The following is a 12704-nucleotide window of genomic DNA, read 5'->3' as shown; positions in this document are numbered from 1 at the left end:
CCCCCACTGTGACACTGACACTCCCCACACCCCTCACTGTAACACCGACACTCCCCACACCCCTCACTGTGACACCGGCACTCCCCACACCCCTCACGGTGACACTGACACACCCCACACCCCTCACTGTAACACTGACACACCCCTCACCCCTCACTGTAACACCGACACTCCCCTCACCCCTCACTGTGACACCGACACACCCCACACCCCTCACTGTGACACTGACACACCCCACACCCCTCACTGTGACACTGACACACCCCACACCCCTCACTGTGTCACCGACACACCCCACACCCCTCACTGTAACACCGACACACCCCACACCACTCACTGTGACACCGACACTCCCCACACCCCTCACTGTGACACCGACACTCCCCACATCCCTCACTGTGACACTGACACTCCCCACACCCCTCACTGTGACACCGACATACCCCACACCCCTCACTGTGACACCGACACTCCCCACACCCCTCACTGTCACACCGACACTCCCCACAACCCTCACTGTGACACTGACACACCCCACACCCCTCACTGTGACACTGACACACCCCACACCCCTCACTGTAACACTGACACACCCCTCACCCCTCACTGTGACACTGACACACCCCACACCCCTCACTGTAACACCGACACACCCCACACCCCTCACTGTGACACCGACACACCCCACACCCCTCACTGTGACACCGACACTCCCCTCACCCCTCACTGTGACACTGACACACCCCACACCCCTCACTGTGTCACCGACACACCCCTCACCCCTCACTGTGACACTGACACTCCCCACACCCCTCACTGTGACACCGACACACCCCACACCCCTCACTGTGACACTGACACACCCCACACCCCTCACTGTGACACTGACACTCCCCACACCCCTCACTGTGACACCGACACACCCCACACCCCCCCACTGTGACACCGACACTCCCCACACCCCTCACTGTGACACTGACACACCCCACACCATTCACTGTGACACCGACACTCCCCTCACCCCTCACTGTGACACGACACTCCCCTCACCCCTCACTGTGACACCGACACACCCCACACCCCTCACTGTGACACCGACACTCCCCACACCCCTCACTGTGACACCGACACACCCCACACCACTCACTGTGACACCGACACTCCCCACACCACTCACTGTGACACCGACACACCCCACACCCCTCACTGTGACACCGACACTCCCCACACCCCTCACTGTGACACCGACACACCCCCACACCCCTCACTGTGACACCGACACTCACCACATCCCTCACTGTAACACTGACACACCCCACACCCCTCACTGTGACACCGACACACCCCCACACTGTAACACGGACACTCCCCACACCCCTCACTGTAACACTGACACTCCCCACACCACTCACTGTGACACCGACACACCCCCAAACCCCTCACTGTAACACTGACACACCCCACACCCCTCACTGTGACACCGACACACCCCACACTGTAACACGGACACTCCCCACACCCCTCACTGTAACACTGACACTCCCCACACCCCTCACTGTGACACCGACACACCCCACACCACTCACTGTGACACCGACACTCCCCACACCCCTCACTGTGACACCGACACACCCCACACCACTCACTGTAACACGGACACACCCCACACCCCTCACTGTAACACCGACACACCCCACACCCCTCACTGTGACACCGACACACCCCACACTGTAACACGGACACTCCCCACACCCCTCACTGTAACACTGACACTCCCCTCACCCCTCACTGTGACACCGACACTCCCCTCACCCCTCACTGTGACACCGACACACCCCACACTGTGACACTGACACTCCCCACACCCCTCACTGTGACACCGACACACCCCAAACCCCTCACTGTAACACTGACACTCCCCACACCCCTCAGTGTAAGACTGACACTCCCCACACCCCTCACTGTGACACCGACACTCCCCTCACCCCTCACTGTAACACCGACACTCCCCTCACCCCTCACTGTGACACCGACACACCCACACTGTGACACTGACACTCCCCACACCCCTCACTGTGACACCGACACACCCCAAACCCCTCACTGTAACACTGACACTCCCCACACCCCTCAGTGTAAGACTGACACTCCCCACACCCCCTCACTGTAACACGGACACACCCCTCACCCCTCACTGTGACACCGACACTCCCCACACCCCCTGACTGTGACACCGACACTCCCCACACCCCTCACTGTAACACTGACACTCCCCACACCCCTCAGTGTAAGACTGACACTCCCCACACCCCTCACTGTAACACCGACACTCCCCACACCCCTCACTGTGACACCGTCACACCCCACACACCCCTCACTGTAACACTGACACTCCCCACCCCCTCAGTGTAAGACTGACACTCCCCACACCCCTCACTGTAACACCGACACTCCCCACACCCCCTCACTGTGACACCGCCACACCCCTCACTGTGACACTGACACACCCCTCACCCCTCACTGTAACACTGACACTCCCCACACCCCTCAGTGTAAGACTGACACTCCCCACACCCCTCACTGTAACACCGACACTCCCCACACCCCCTCACTGTAACACTGACACTCCCCACACCCCTCAGTGTAAGACTGACACTCCCCAACACCCCCTCACTGTAACACCGACACTCCCCACACCCCCTCACTGTAACACTGACACTCCCCACACCCCTCAGTGTAAGACTGACACTCCCCACACCCCTCACTGTAACACCGACACTCCCCACACCCCTCACTGTAACACTGACACTCCCCACACCCCTCAGTGTAAGACTGACACTCCCCCACACCCCTCACTGTAACACCGACACTCCCCACACCCCTCACTGTAACACCGACACTCCCCACACCCCTCACTGTAACACGGACACACCCCACAACCCTCACTGTAACACGGACACTCCCCACACCCCTCACTGTGACACCGACACTCCCCACATCCCTCACTGTAACACCGACACAACCCAAACACCCTCACTGTGACACCGACACAACCCACACCCCTCACTGTGACACCGACACACCCCACACCACTCACTGTGACACCGACACACCCCAAACCCCTCACTGTGACACTGACACACCCCACACCCCTCACTGTGACACCGACACTCCCCTCACCCCTCACTGTGACACCGACACTCCCCACACCCCTGACTGTGACACCGACACTCCCCACACCCCTCACTGTAACACTGACACACCCCACACCCCTCACTGTGACACCGACACTCCCCACACCCGTCACTGTGAAACCGACACTCCCCACACCCCTCACTGTAACACTGACACTCCCCACACCCCTCAGTGTAAGACTGACACTCCCCACACCCCTCACTGTGACACCGCCACACCCCAAACCCCTCACTGTGACACTGACACACCCCTCACTGTGACACCGCCACACCCCAAACCCCTCACTGTAACACTGACACACCCCACACCCCTCACTGTAACACTGACACTCCCCACACCCCTCACTGTGACACCGCCACACCCCAAACCCCTCACTGTAACACGGACACACCCCACACCCCTCACTGTGACACCGACACTCCCCACACCCCTCACTGTGACACCGACACTCCCCACACCCCTGACTGTGACACCGACACACCCCTCACCCCTCACTGTGACACTGACACTCCCCACACCCCTCACTGTAACACTGACACACCCTACACCCCTCACTGTGACACTGACACTCCCCACATCCCTCACTGTGACACCGACACTCCCCACACCCCTCACTGTAACACCGACACTCACCACACCCCTCACTGTAACACTGACACTCCCCACATCCCTCACTGTGACACTGACACTCCCCACATCCCTCACTGTAACACCGACACTCCCCTCACCCCTCACTGTGACACTGACACTCCCCACATCCCTCACTGTAACACCGACACTCCCCTCACCCCTCACTGTGACACCGACACTCCCCACACCCCTCACTGTGACACTGACACACCCCACACCCCTCACTGTGACACTGACACTCCCCACACCCCTCACTGTAACACCGACACTCCCCACACCCCTCACTGTGACACCGACACACCCCATACCCCTCACTGTAACACCGACACACCCCACACCCCTCACTGTAACACCGACACTCCCCTCACCCCTCACTGTGACACCGACACTCACCACATCCCTCACTGTAACACTGACACACCCCACACCCCTCACTGTAACACTGACACACCCCACACCCCTCACTGTGACACCGACACACCCCACACTGTAACACGGACACTCCCCACACCCCTCACTGTAACACTGACACTCCCCACACCCCTCACTGTGACACCGACACACCCCACACTGTAACACGGACACTCCCCACACCCCTCACTGTAACACTGACACTCCCCACACCACTCACTGTGACACCGACACACCCCAAACCCCACACAGTGACACTGACACACCCCACACTGTAACACGGACACACCCCTCACCCCTCACTGTGACACCGACACTCCCCACATCCCTCACTGTGACACCGACACTCCCCACACCCCTCACTGTGACACCGACACTCCCCACACCCCTCACTGTGACACTGACACTCCCCACACCCCTCACTGTAACACCGACACTCCCCACACCCCTCACTGTGACACCGACACTCCCCATACCCCTCACTGTGACACCGACACTCCCCACACCCCTCACTGTGACACCGACATACCCCACACCCCCCACTGTGACACCGACACACCCCACACCCCTCACTGTAACACTGACACACCCCACACCCCTCACTGTGACACCGACACACCCCACACCATTCACTGTGACACCGACACACCCCACACCCCTCACTGTGACACCGACATACCCCACACCCCTCACTGTGACACCGACACTCCCCACACCCCCCACTGTGACACCGACACTCCCCACACCCCCTCACTGTGACACTGACACACCCCACACCCCTCACTGTAACACTGACACACCCCACACTGTGACACCGACACTCCCCACACCCCTCACTGTGACACTGACACTCCCCACACCACTCACTGTGACACCGACACTCCCCTCACCCCTCTCTGTGACACCGACACACCCCTCACCCCTCACTGTAACACCGACACTCCCCACACCCCTCACTGTGACACCGACACACCCCACACCCCTCACTGTGACACCGACACTCCCCACACCCCTCACTGTAACACCGACACTCCCCACACCCCTCACTGTGACATCGACACTCCCCACACCCCTCACTGTGACACCGACACTCCCCCACACCCCTCACTGTAACACCGACACTCCCCACACCCCTCACTGTAACACCGACACACCCCACACCCCTCACTGTAACACCGACACTCCCCACACCCCCTCACTGTGACACCGACACTCCCCACACCCCCTCACTGTAACACCGACACACCCCACACCCCTCACTGTGACACCGGACACTCCCCACACCCCTCACTGTCACACCGACACTCCCCACACCCCCTCACTGTAACACCGACACACCCCTCACCCCTCACTGTGACACTGACACACCCCACACCCCCTCACGGTGACACCGACACACCCCTCACCCCTCACTGTGACACTGACACACCCCACACCCCTCACTGTGACACCGACACTCCCCACACCCCTCACTGTCACACCGACACTCCCACACCCCTCACTGTAACACCGACACACCCCTCACCCCCTCACTGTGACACTGACACACCCCACACCCCCTCACGGTGACACCGACACACCCCTCACCCCCTCACTGTGACACTGACACACCCCACACCCCTCACTGTGACACCGACACTCCCCTCACCCCTCACTGTGACACCGACACTCCCCACACCCCTCACTGTGACACCGACACTCCCCACACCCCTCACTGTGACACCGACACTCCCCACACCCCTCACTGTAACACCGACACACCCCACACCCCCCACTGTGACACCGACACTCCCCACACCCCTCACTGTGACACTGACACACCCCACACCATTCACTGTGACACCGACACTCCCCACACCCCCTCACTGTGACACTGACACACCCCTCACCCCTCACTGTGACACCGACACACCCCACACCCCTCACTGTAACACTGACACACCCCACACCCCTCTCTGTGACACTGACACACCCCACACCATTCACTGTGACACCGACACTCCCCACACCCCTCACTGTGACACTGACACTCCCCACACACCCCCTCACTGTGACACCGACACACCCCACACCCCTCACTGTGACACCGACATACCCCACACCCCTCACTGTGACACCGACACTCCCCCACACCCCTCACTGTAACACCGACACACCCCTCACCCCTCACTGTGACACCGACACACCCTACACCCCTCACTGTGACACCGACACTTCCCCCACACCCCTCACTGTGACACCGACATACCCCACACCCCTCACTGTGACACCGACACTCCCCCACACCCCTCACTGTAACACCGACACACCCCCTCACCCCTCACTGTGACACCGACACACCCCTACACCCCTCACTGTCACACCGACACTCCCCACACCCCCTCACTGTGACACCGACACTCCCCACACCCCTCACTGTGACACCGACACTCCCCACACCCCTCACTGTGACACTGACACACCCCTCACTGTGACACCGACATACCCCACACCCCTCACTGTGACACCGACACACCCCACACCCCTCACTGTGACACCGACACATCCCCACATCCCTCACTGTGACACCGACACTCCCCACACCCCTCACTGTGACACCGACACTCCCCACACCCCCTCACTGTGACACTGACACACCCCTCACTGTGACACCGACATACCCCTCACTGTGACACTGACACTCCCCACACCCCTCACTGTGACACTGACACTCCCCACACCCCTCACTGTGACACCGACACACCCCACACCCTCACTGTGACACTGACACTCCCCACACCCCTCACTGTGACACTCCCCCACACCCCCTCACTGTCACACCGACACTCCCCACACCCCTCACTGTGACACCGACACTCCCCACACCCCTCACTGTGACACCGACACTCCCCACACCCCTCACTGTGACACTGACACACCCCCTCACTGTGACACCGACATACCCCACACCCCTCACTGTGACACCGACACACCCCACACCCCTCACTGTGACACCGACACATCCCCACATCCCTCACTGTGACACCGACACTCCCCACACCCCTCACTGTGACACCGACACTCCCCACACCCCTCACTGTGACACTGACACACCCCTCACTGTGACACCGACATACCCCTCACTGTGACACTGACACTCCCCACACCCCCTCACTGTGACACTGACACTCCCCACACCCCTCACTGTGACACCGACACACCCCACACCCTCACTGTGACACTGACACTCCCCACACCCCTCACTGTGACACTCCCCACACCCCCCCCTTCACTGTGACATCGACACACCCCAAACCCCTCACAGTGACACCGACACTCCCCTCACCCCTCACTGTGACACCGACACTCCCCACATCCCTCACCGTGACACTGACATACCCCACACCCCTCACTGTGACACTGACACACCCCTCACCCCTCACTGTAACACCGACACACCCCCACACCACTCACTGTGACACCGACACACCCCTCACCCCTCACTGTAACACTGACACTCCCCTCACCCCTCACTGTGACACCGACACACCCCACACCACTCACTGTGACACCGACACACCCCTCACCCCTCACTGTGACACCGACACACCCCACACCACTCACTGTGACACCGACACACCCCTCACCGCTCACTGTGACATCGACACACCCCACACCCCTCACTGTGACACTGACACTCCCCACTCCCCTCACCGTGACACTGACACACCCCCACACCCCTCACTGTAACACCGACACTCACCACAACACCAAGCTTGTCTTGTCCTCAGTGTTTTTCCACACGCTTAATTGGGAGTTATTGTCAGCAAATGCGTTTTCTTTGGGAACCTGCGTCTAATTTTGACCCGATCTCACGCAGCCTTCTGAAGATCTGGCGAGACAGCATTACATCGAGCTGAAGGACAGGCCTTTTTACAGCGGTCTCTGCAAATTCACATCCTCCGGTCCGTTTGTTGCAATGGTACGTTCACTGGCGCTCAGTTCAAACAAGAAATTTTCTCACCAACTTCATTGGATTTTTCACAAAATTGACAGTGAAAGTTGATGAATGTGTTGGAAACCACTGTTATTTTAAAAATATTAGTTTGTATAAGATTTGTTCTTTTTACAAACATGTTTTTTTCACAGTAAATGGTGGTTCATCTCCACTCTGTGGCAGAAAACGGTACAGCAGGTAAACTAACGGTTTCTCATTTTTCATCGGTTAAGTGTTAGCACATCACCCACGTGATGTCATAGTTTTAATTACGTAGCCGGTTTATTTTCACCTCAGGAATTACTTCAGATTTCTACAAAACTGATGGATGTTTCAAAGGTCCATTTCCCTGCTTTTTCTGGACTTTGCCTCCTGTTTGAGTGCTTTTCCGTACTCCCAAATAACCTGAAGTTTTCGGATGAAGTGATTGTCATTCCGGACTCCTGCGAGCCCCAGGGATCCGACAATAATCAGGGATGCACCAGTGCTGTTCTCCACAAGGCCTTTGAGAAAGTCTCACATGGACGGTTCAACATCAGATACACAAGCTGGGACCTTTTCTCTTCTCAGACAGCCAAAATCCAAAGCCCCCAAACCCTGCCTGGTGAGAGGGAGAAGAGGGAGGAGTGAGGGAGATAGGTGAGAGAAAGATGGGAGAGAGAGAGAGAGTGGGAAGAGGGAGGAGGGGGGTAAAGAGAGCAGAGAGAGAGGGAGGGAGGGAGGGAGAGGGGGAGAGAGAGGGATGACGAGGGGAGAGAGACAGTGGGGTGGGGAGAGTGAGAGAGAAAGAGAGGGAGAGAGACAGAGGGAGAGAGCAGGGAGAGGGGGAGAGAAGGGGAGAGAGGGGGGGTGGGGAGAGGGAGAGAAGGGGAGAGAGAGAGAGAGAGGGAGGGAGGGTGAGGAGAGAGGGAGAGAGTGTGGGGTAGGGAGAATGAGAGAGAGGGAGGGGGAATAGAAAGAAGGGAGAGACGGGAGAGGGAGAGGGAGACAGATGAAGGCAGAGTGGGAGGGATGGTGGGGAGAGAGACGGGGAGATGGGGAGAGCAGGTAGAGAGGGAGGGGGAGAGTGTGGTGAAGGAGAGAAGTGAGAGAGAGGAAGAGAGGGCATAGGGGAGGGAGAAGTACAGAGGGGGAGGGAGAGGGGATGGGAAAGGAGAGAGGGGAGGGATACGGAGAGGCAGGGAGAGAGGAGAAAGAGGGGTAGAGGGGGTAAGACGTGGGGGAGAGTGGGAGAGGGGGTAGAAAGAGGTCAGAGATAGAGAGCGGGTAAGAAAGAGGAGAGAAAGGGAGAGAGAAAGGTGTAGAGAATGGGGGAAGATTGAGGGGGAGAGAGAGAGGGGGAAGAGAGTAGGGTGGGGAGAGTGAGAGAGGGATGGGGAGAGAAGGGGGAGGAAGGGAGGGAGAGAGGAGGAGAGAGAGGAGGAGAGAGAAACATAGAAACATAGAAACCCTACAGCACCCTACAGGCCCTTTGGCCCACAAAGTCTGTGCCGAACATGTCCCTGCCTTAGAAATTACTAGGCTTTCCTATAGCCCTCTATTTTCCTAAGCTCCATGTACCTATCTAAAAGTCTCTTAAAAGACCCTGTCGTATCCGCCTCCACCACCGTTGCCGACAGCCCATTCCACACACTCACCACTCTCTGAGCAAAAATCTTCCCCGACATCTCCTTTGTCCCCACTCCCCAGCACCTTAAACTTGTGTTCTCTTGTGGCAACCATTTCAGCCCTGGGAAAAAGCCTCTGACTATCCACACAATCAATGCCTCTCATCATCTTGTACACCTCTATCAGGTCACATCACATCCTCCGTCACTCCAAGGAAAAAAGGCCGACTTCACTCAACCTATTCTCATAAGGCATGCTTCCCAATCCAGGCAACATCCTTGTAAATCTCCTCTGCACCCCTTTCTATGGTTTCCACATCCTTCCTGTAGTGAGGCGACCAGAACTGAGCACAGTACTCCAAGTGGGGTCTGACCAGGGTCCGATATAGCTGCAACATTACCTCTTGGCTCCTAAATTCAATTCCACGATTGATGAAGACCAATACACCATACGCCTTTTCAACCACAGAGTCAACCTGCGCAGCTGCTTTGAGCATCCTATGGACTCGGACCCCAAGATCCCTCTGATCCTCCACACTGCCAAGGGTCTTACCATGAATACTATATTCTGCCATCATATTTGACCCACTTCACACTGTCTGGGTTGAACTCCATCTGCCACTTCTCAGCCCAGTTTTGCATCCTATCAATGTCCCACTGTAACCTCTGACAGCCCCGCACACTATCCACAACACCTCCAACCTTTGTGTCATCAGAAAATTTACCAACCCATCCCTCCACTTCCTCATCCAGGCCATTTATAAAAATCATGAAGAGTAAGGGTCCCAGAACAGATCCCTGAGGCACTCCACTGGTCACCAACCTCCATGCAGAATATGATGCAGGGAGAGAGGGAGGAAGAGGGAGGGGGTGTGAGAGAGAGCGAGGGGTGAGAGAGGGAGAGAGATGGGGTAAAGAAAGATAGGGGGAGAGAGGAAGGAAAGAGGGTAGAGAAAGGAGGCAGAGGTGTAGAGAGAAGGGGGAGAGGGATAGAGGGAGAGGAGGAGACCAGGAGGGAGGGAGAGCAGGGAGAGAGAGGGGAGAGAGAGGGAAGATAGAAATGGGTGAGAGAGGGGAGAGAGGGGGAAAGAGCGGGAGAAGAGAGGGAGAGAATGAGTAGGTAAGGGAGAGAGGAGGAAGAGAGCAGTGGTGTGAGAGAAATGGAAGAAACGGGTAGGGAGAGTGAGAGAAAAAGGGTGGAGAGAGTGAGAGAGTGAAAGAGGGAGAGGTGGAAGAGTGGGGGGAGGAAGGAGTGGGGGATAGAGAAGGAGAGGTAGGAAGAGGGAGATGGAGTGACAGAGGGAGGGAGATAGAGGAGAGATTGGAGGGAGAGCAGGGGAGAGAGTGTGGGGAAAAAGAGGGGTTGGAGAGAGGTAAAGAGGGGGAGAAAGCAGAGAGAGGGGAGGGGGGAGTGAATGAGGACGTGGAGGGAGAGGGGAAAAGGTGGGGGTCAGAGAGGGAGAGGACGAGAGGGGGAGAGTGGAGAGAGGGATAGAGGGTAAGAGAGAGGGGGAAGATAGAAATGAGTGAGGGAAGGGGTGGGAGAGAGAGGGGTAGAGAGAGAAAGGGTGAGGGAGAGGGGAGAGAGAGGTGGAAAGGGGAGTGGGGGAGGGAGAGAGCAGAGAGAGAGACAGGGTGTGAGAGTGTGAGTGAGGGAGAGAGAGAGGGTGAGAGAGGAGAGAGAGTGAGAGGGTGAGAGAGAGGGGGAGAGAAGGAGAGGTAGGGAGGGGGATAGAGGGGAAAAGGAGGGAGAGAGTGGGGGACGAGAGGGGGGGCAAGATAGAAATGGGTGAGAGAGGGGAGGGAGAGAGATGGGGAGAAGGTGAGGGACAGGGAGAGAGGAGAGGGCTAAAATGAGGAGGGAGATGGAGAGAGTGAGAGGGGGAGAGAGGGTAGGGAGAGTAAGAGAAGGTGAGAGGAGGGGAGAGGGAGACGGGGCTGGAGAAGGGGGAGGGAGACAGCGGGGAGAGGTGAGTGAGAGAGTGGTGCAGAGAGTGAGAGAGAGGGCAAGAGAGGGAGGGGAGAAAGGGGTTGAGGGAGGGAAGGACATGAGAATGAGAGAAGGGGGTGGGGAATGAGAGAGGGCAGTGAGAGAAAGGCGGAGAGAGGGGAGTTGTGAGAGAGTGGTGGGGAGAGAGGAGGAGACAGCAGTGAGGGTTAGAGAAGGATAGAGAGGGTGGTGAGAGTTAGGGAGAGGGAGGGAGGGAGAGAGAGGGGGAGAGAAGGTGCATGAAGAGATGGGGAGAGGGGGGTTGAGAGAGGGAGGGAATGGGAGGGAGTGGAAGGAAAAGGGAGGGAAGGAAATGGAGGGAGGGAGAGAGACGGAGAGGGAGGGGGTGAGAGATCAGTACATTGACTGATGTCTCTCAGTCCCTCTCTCTCAAGGGGAGATCTGTACACTGACCGGTGTCTCTCAGTCCCTCTCTCTCAAGGGGAGATCTGTACACTGACCGGTGTCTCTCAGTCCCTCTCTCTCAAGGGGAGATCTGTACACTGACCGGTGTCTCTCAGTCCCTCTCTCTCAGGAGGAGATCTGTACACTGACCAGTGTCTCTCAGTCCCTCTCTCTCAGGAGGAGATCTGTACACTGACCGGTGTCTCTCAGTCTCTCTCTCTCAGGGGGAGATCTGTACACTGACCGGTGTCTCTCAGTCCCTCTCTCTCAAGGGGAGATCTGTACACTGACCGGTGTCTCTCAGTCCCTCTCTCTCAGGAGGAGATCTGTACACTGACCGGTGTCTCTCAGTCCCTCTCTCTCAGGCGGAGATCTGTACACTGACCGGTGTCTCTCAGTCCCTCTCTCTCAGGGGGAGATCTGTACACTGACCGGTGTCTCTCAGTCCCTCTCTCTCAGGGGGAGATCTGTACACTGACCGGTGTCTCTC

At 57.8% G+C, this 12704-nt stretch overlaps 1 protein-coding gene across 1 annotated transcript in view; it reads left to right on the top strand.

Moving 5' to 3' along the window:
- LOC132385451 (nucleoside diphosphate kinase A-like) overlaps window positions 1-12704 on the top strand; it is a 75117-nt gene that overhangs the window by 11351 nt on the left and 51062 nt on the right. The window contains exon 3 of the mRNA XM_059957529.1: window positions 8096-8197. Coding sequence (XP_059813512.1) covers window positions 8096-8197 — 102 coding nt within the window. The remainder of the gene's footprint in view (window positions 1-8095; window positions 8198-12704) is intronic.

Source organism: Hypanus sabinus (assembly GCF_030144855.1).
Source record: "Hypanus sabinus isolate sHypSab1 chromosome 24 unlocalized genomic scaffold, sHypSab1.hap1 SUPER_24_unloc_1, whole genome shotgun sequence".
NCBI classification, from domain to species: Eukaryota; Metazoa; Chordata; class Chondrichthyes; order Myliobatiformes; family Dasyatidae; genus Hypanus; species Hypanus sabinus.
This window is presented reverse-complemented; position numbering and strand designations above follow the sequence as displayed.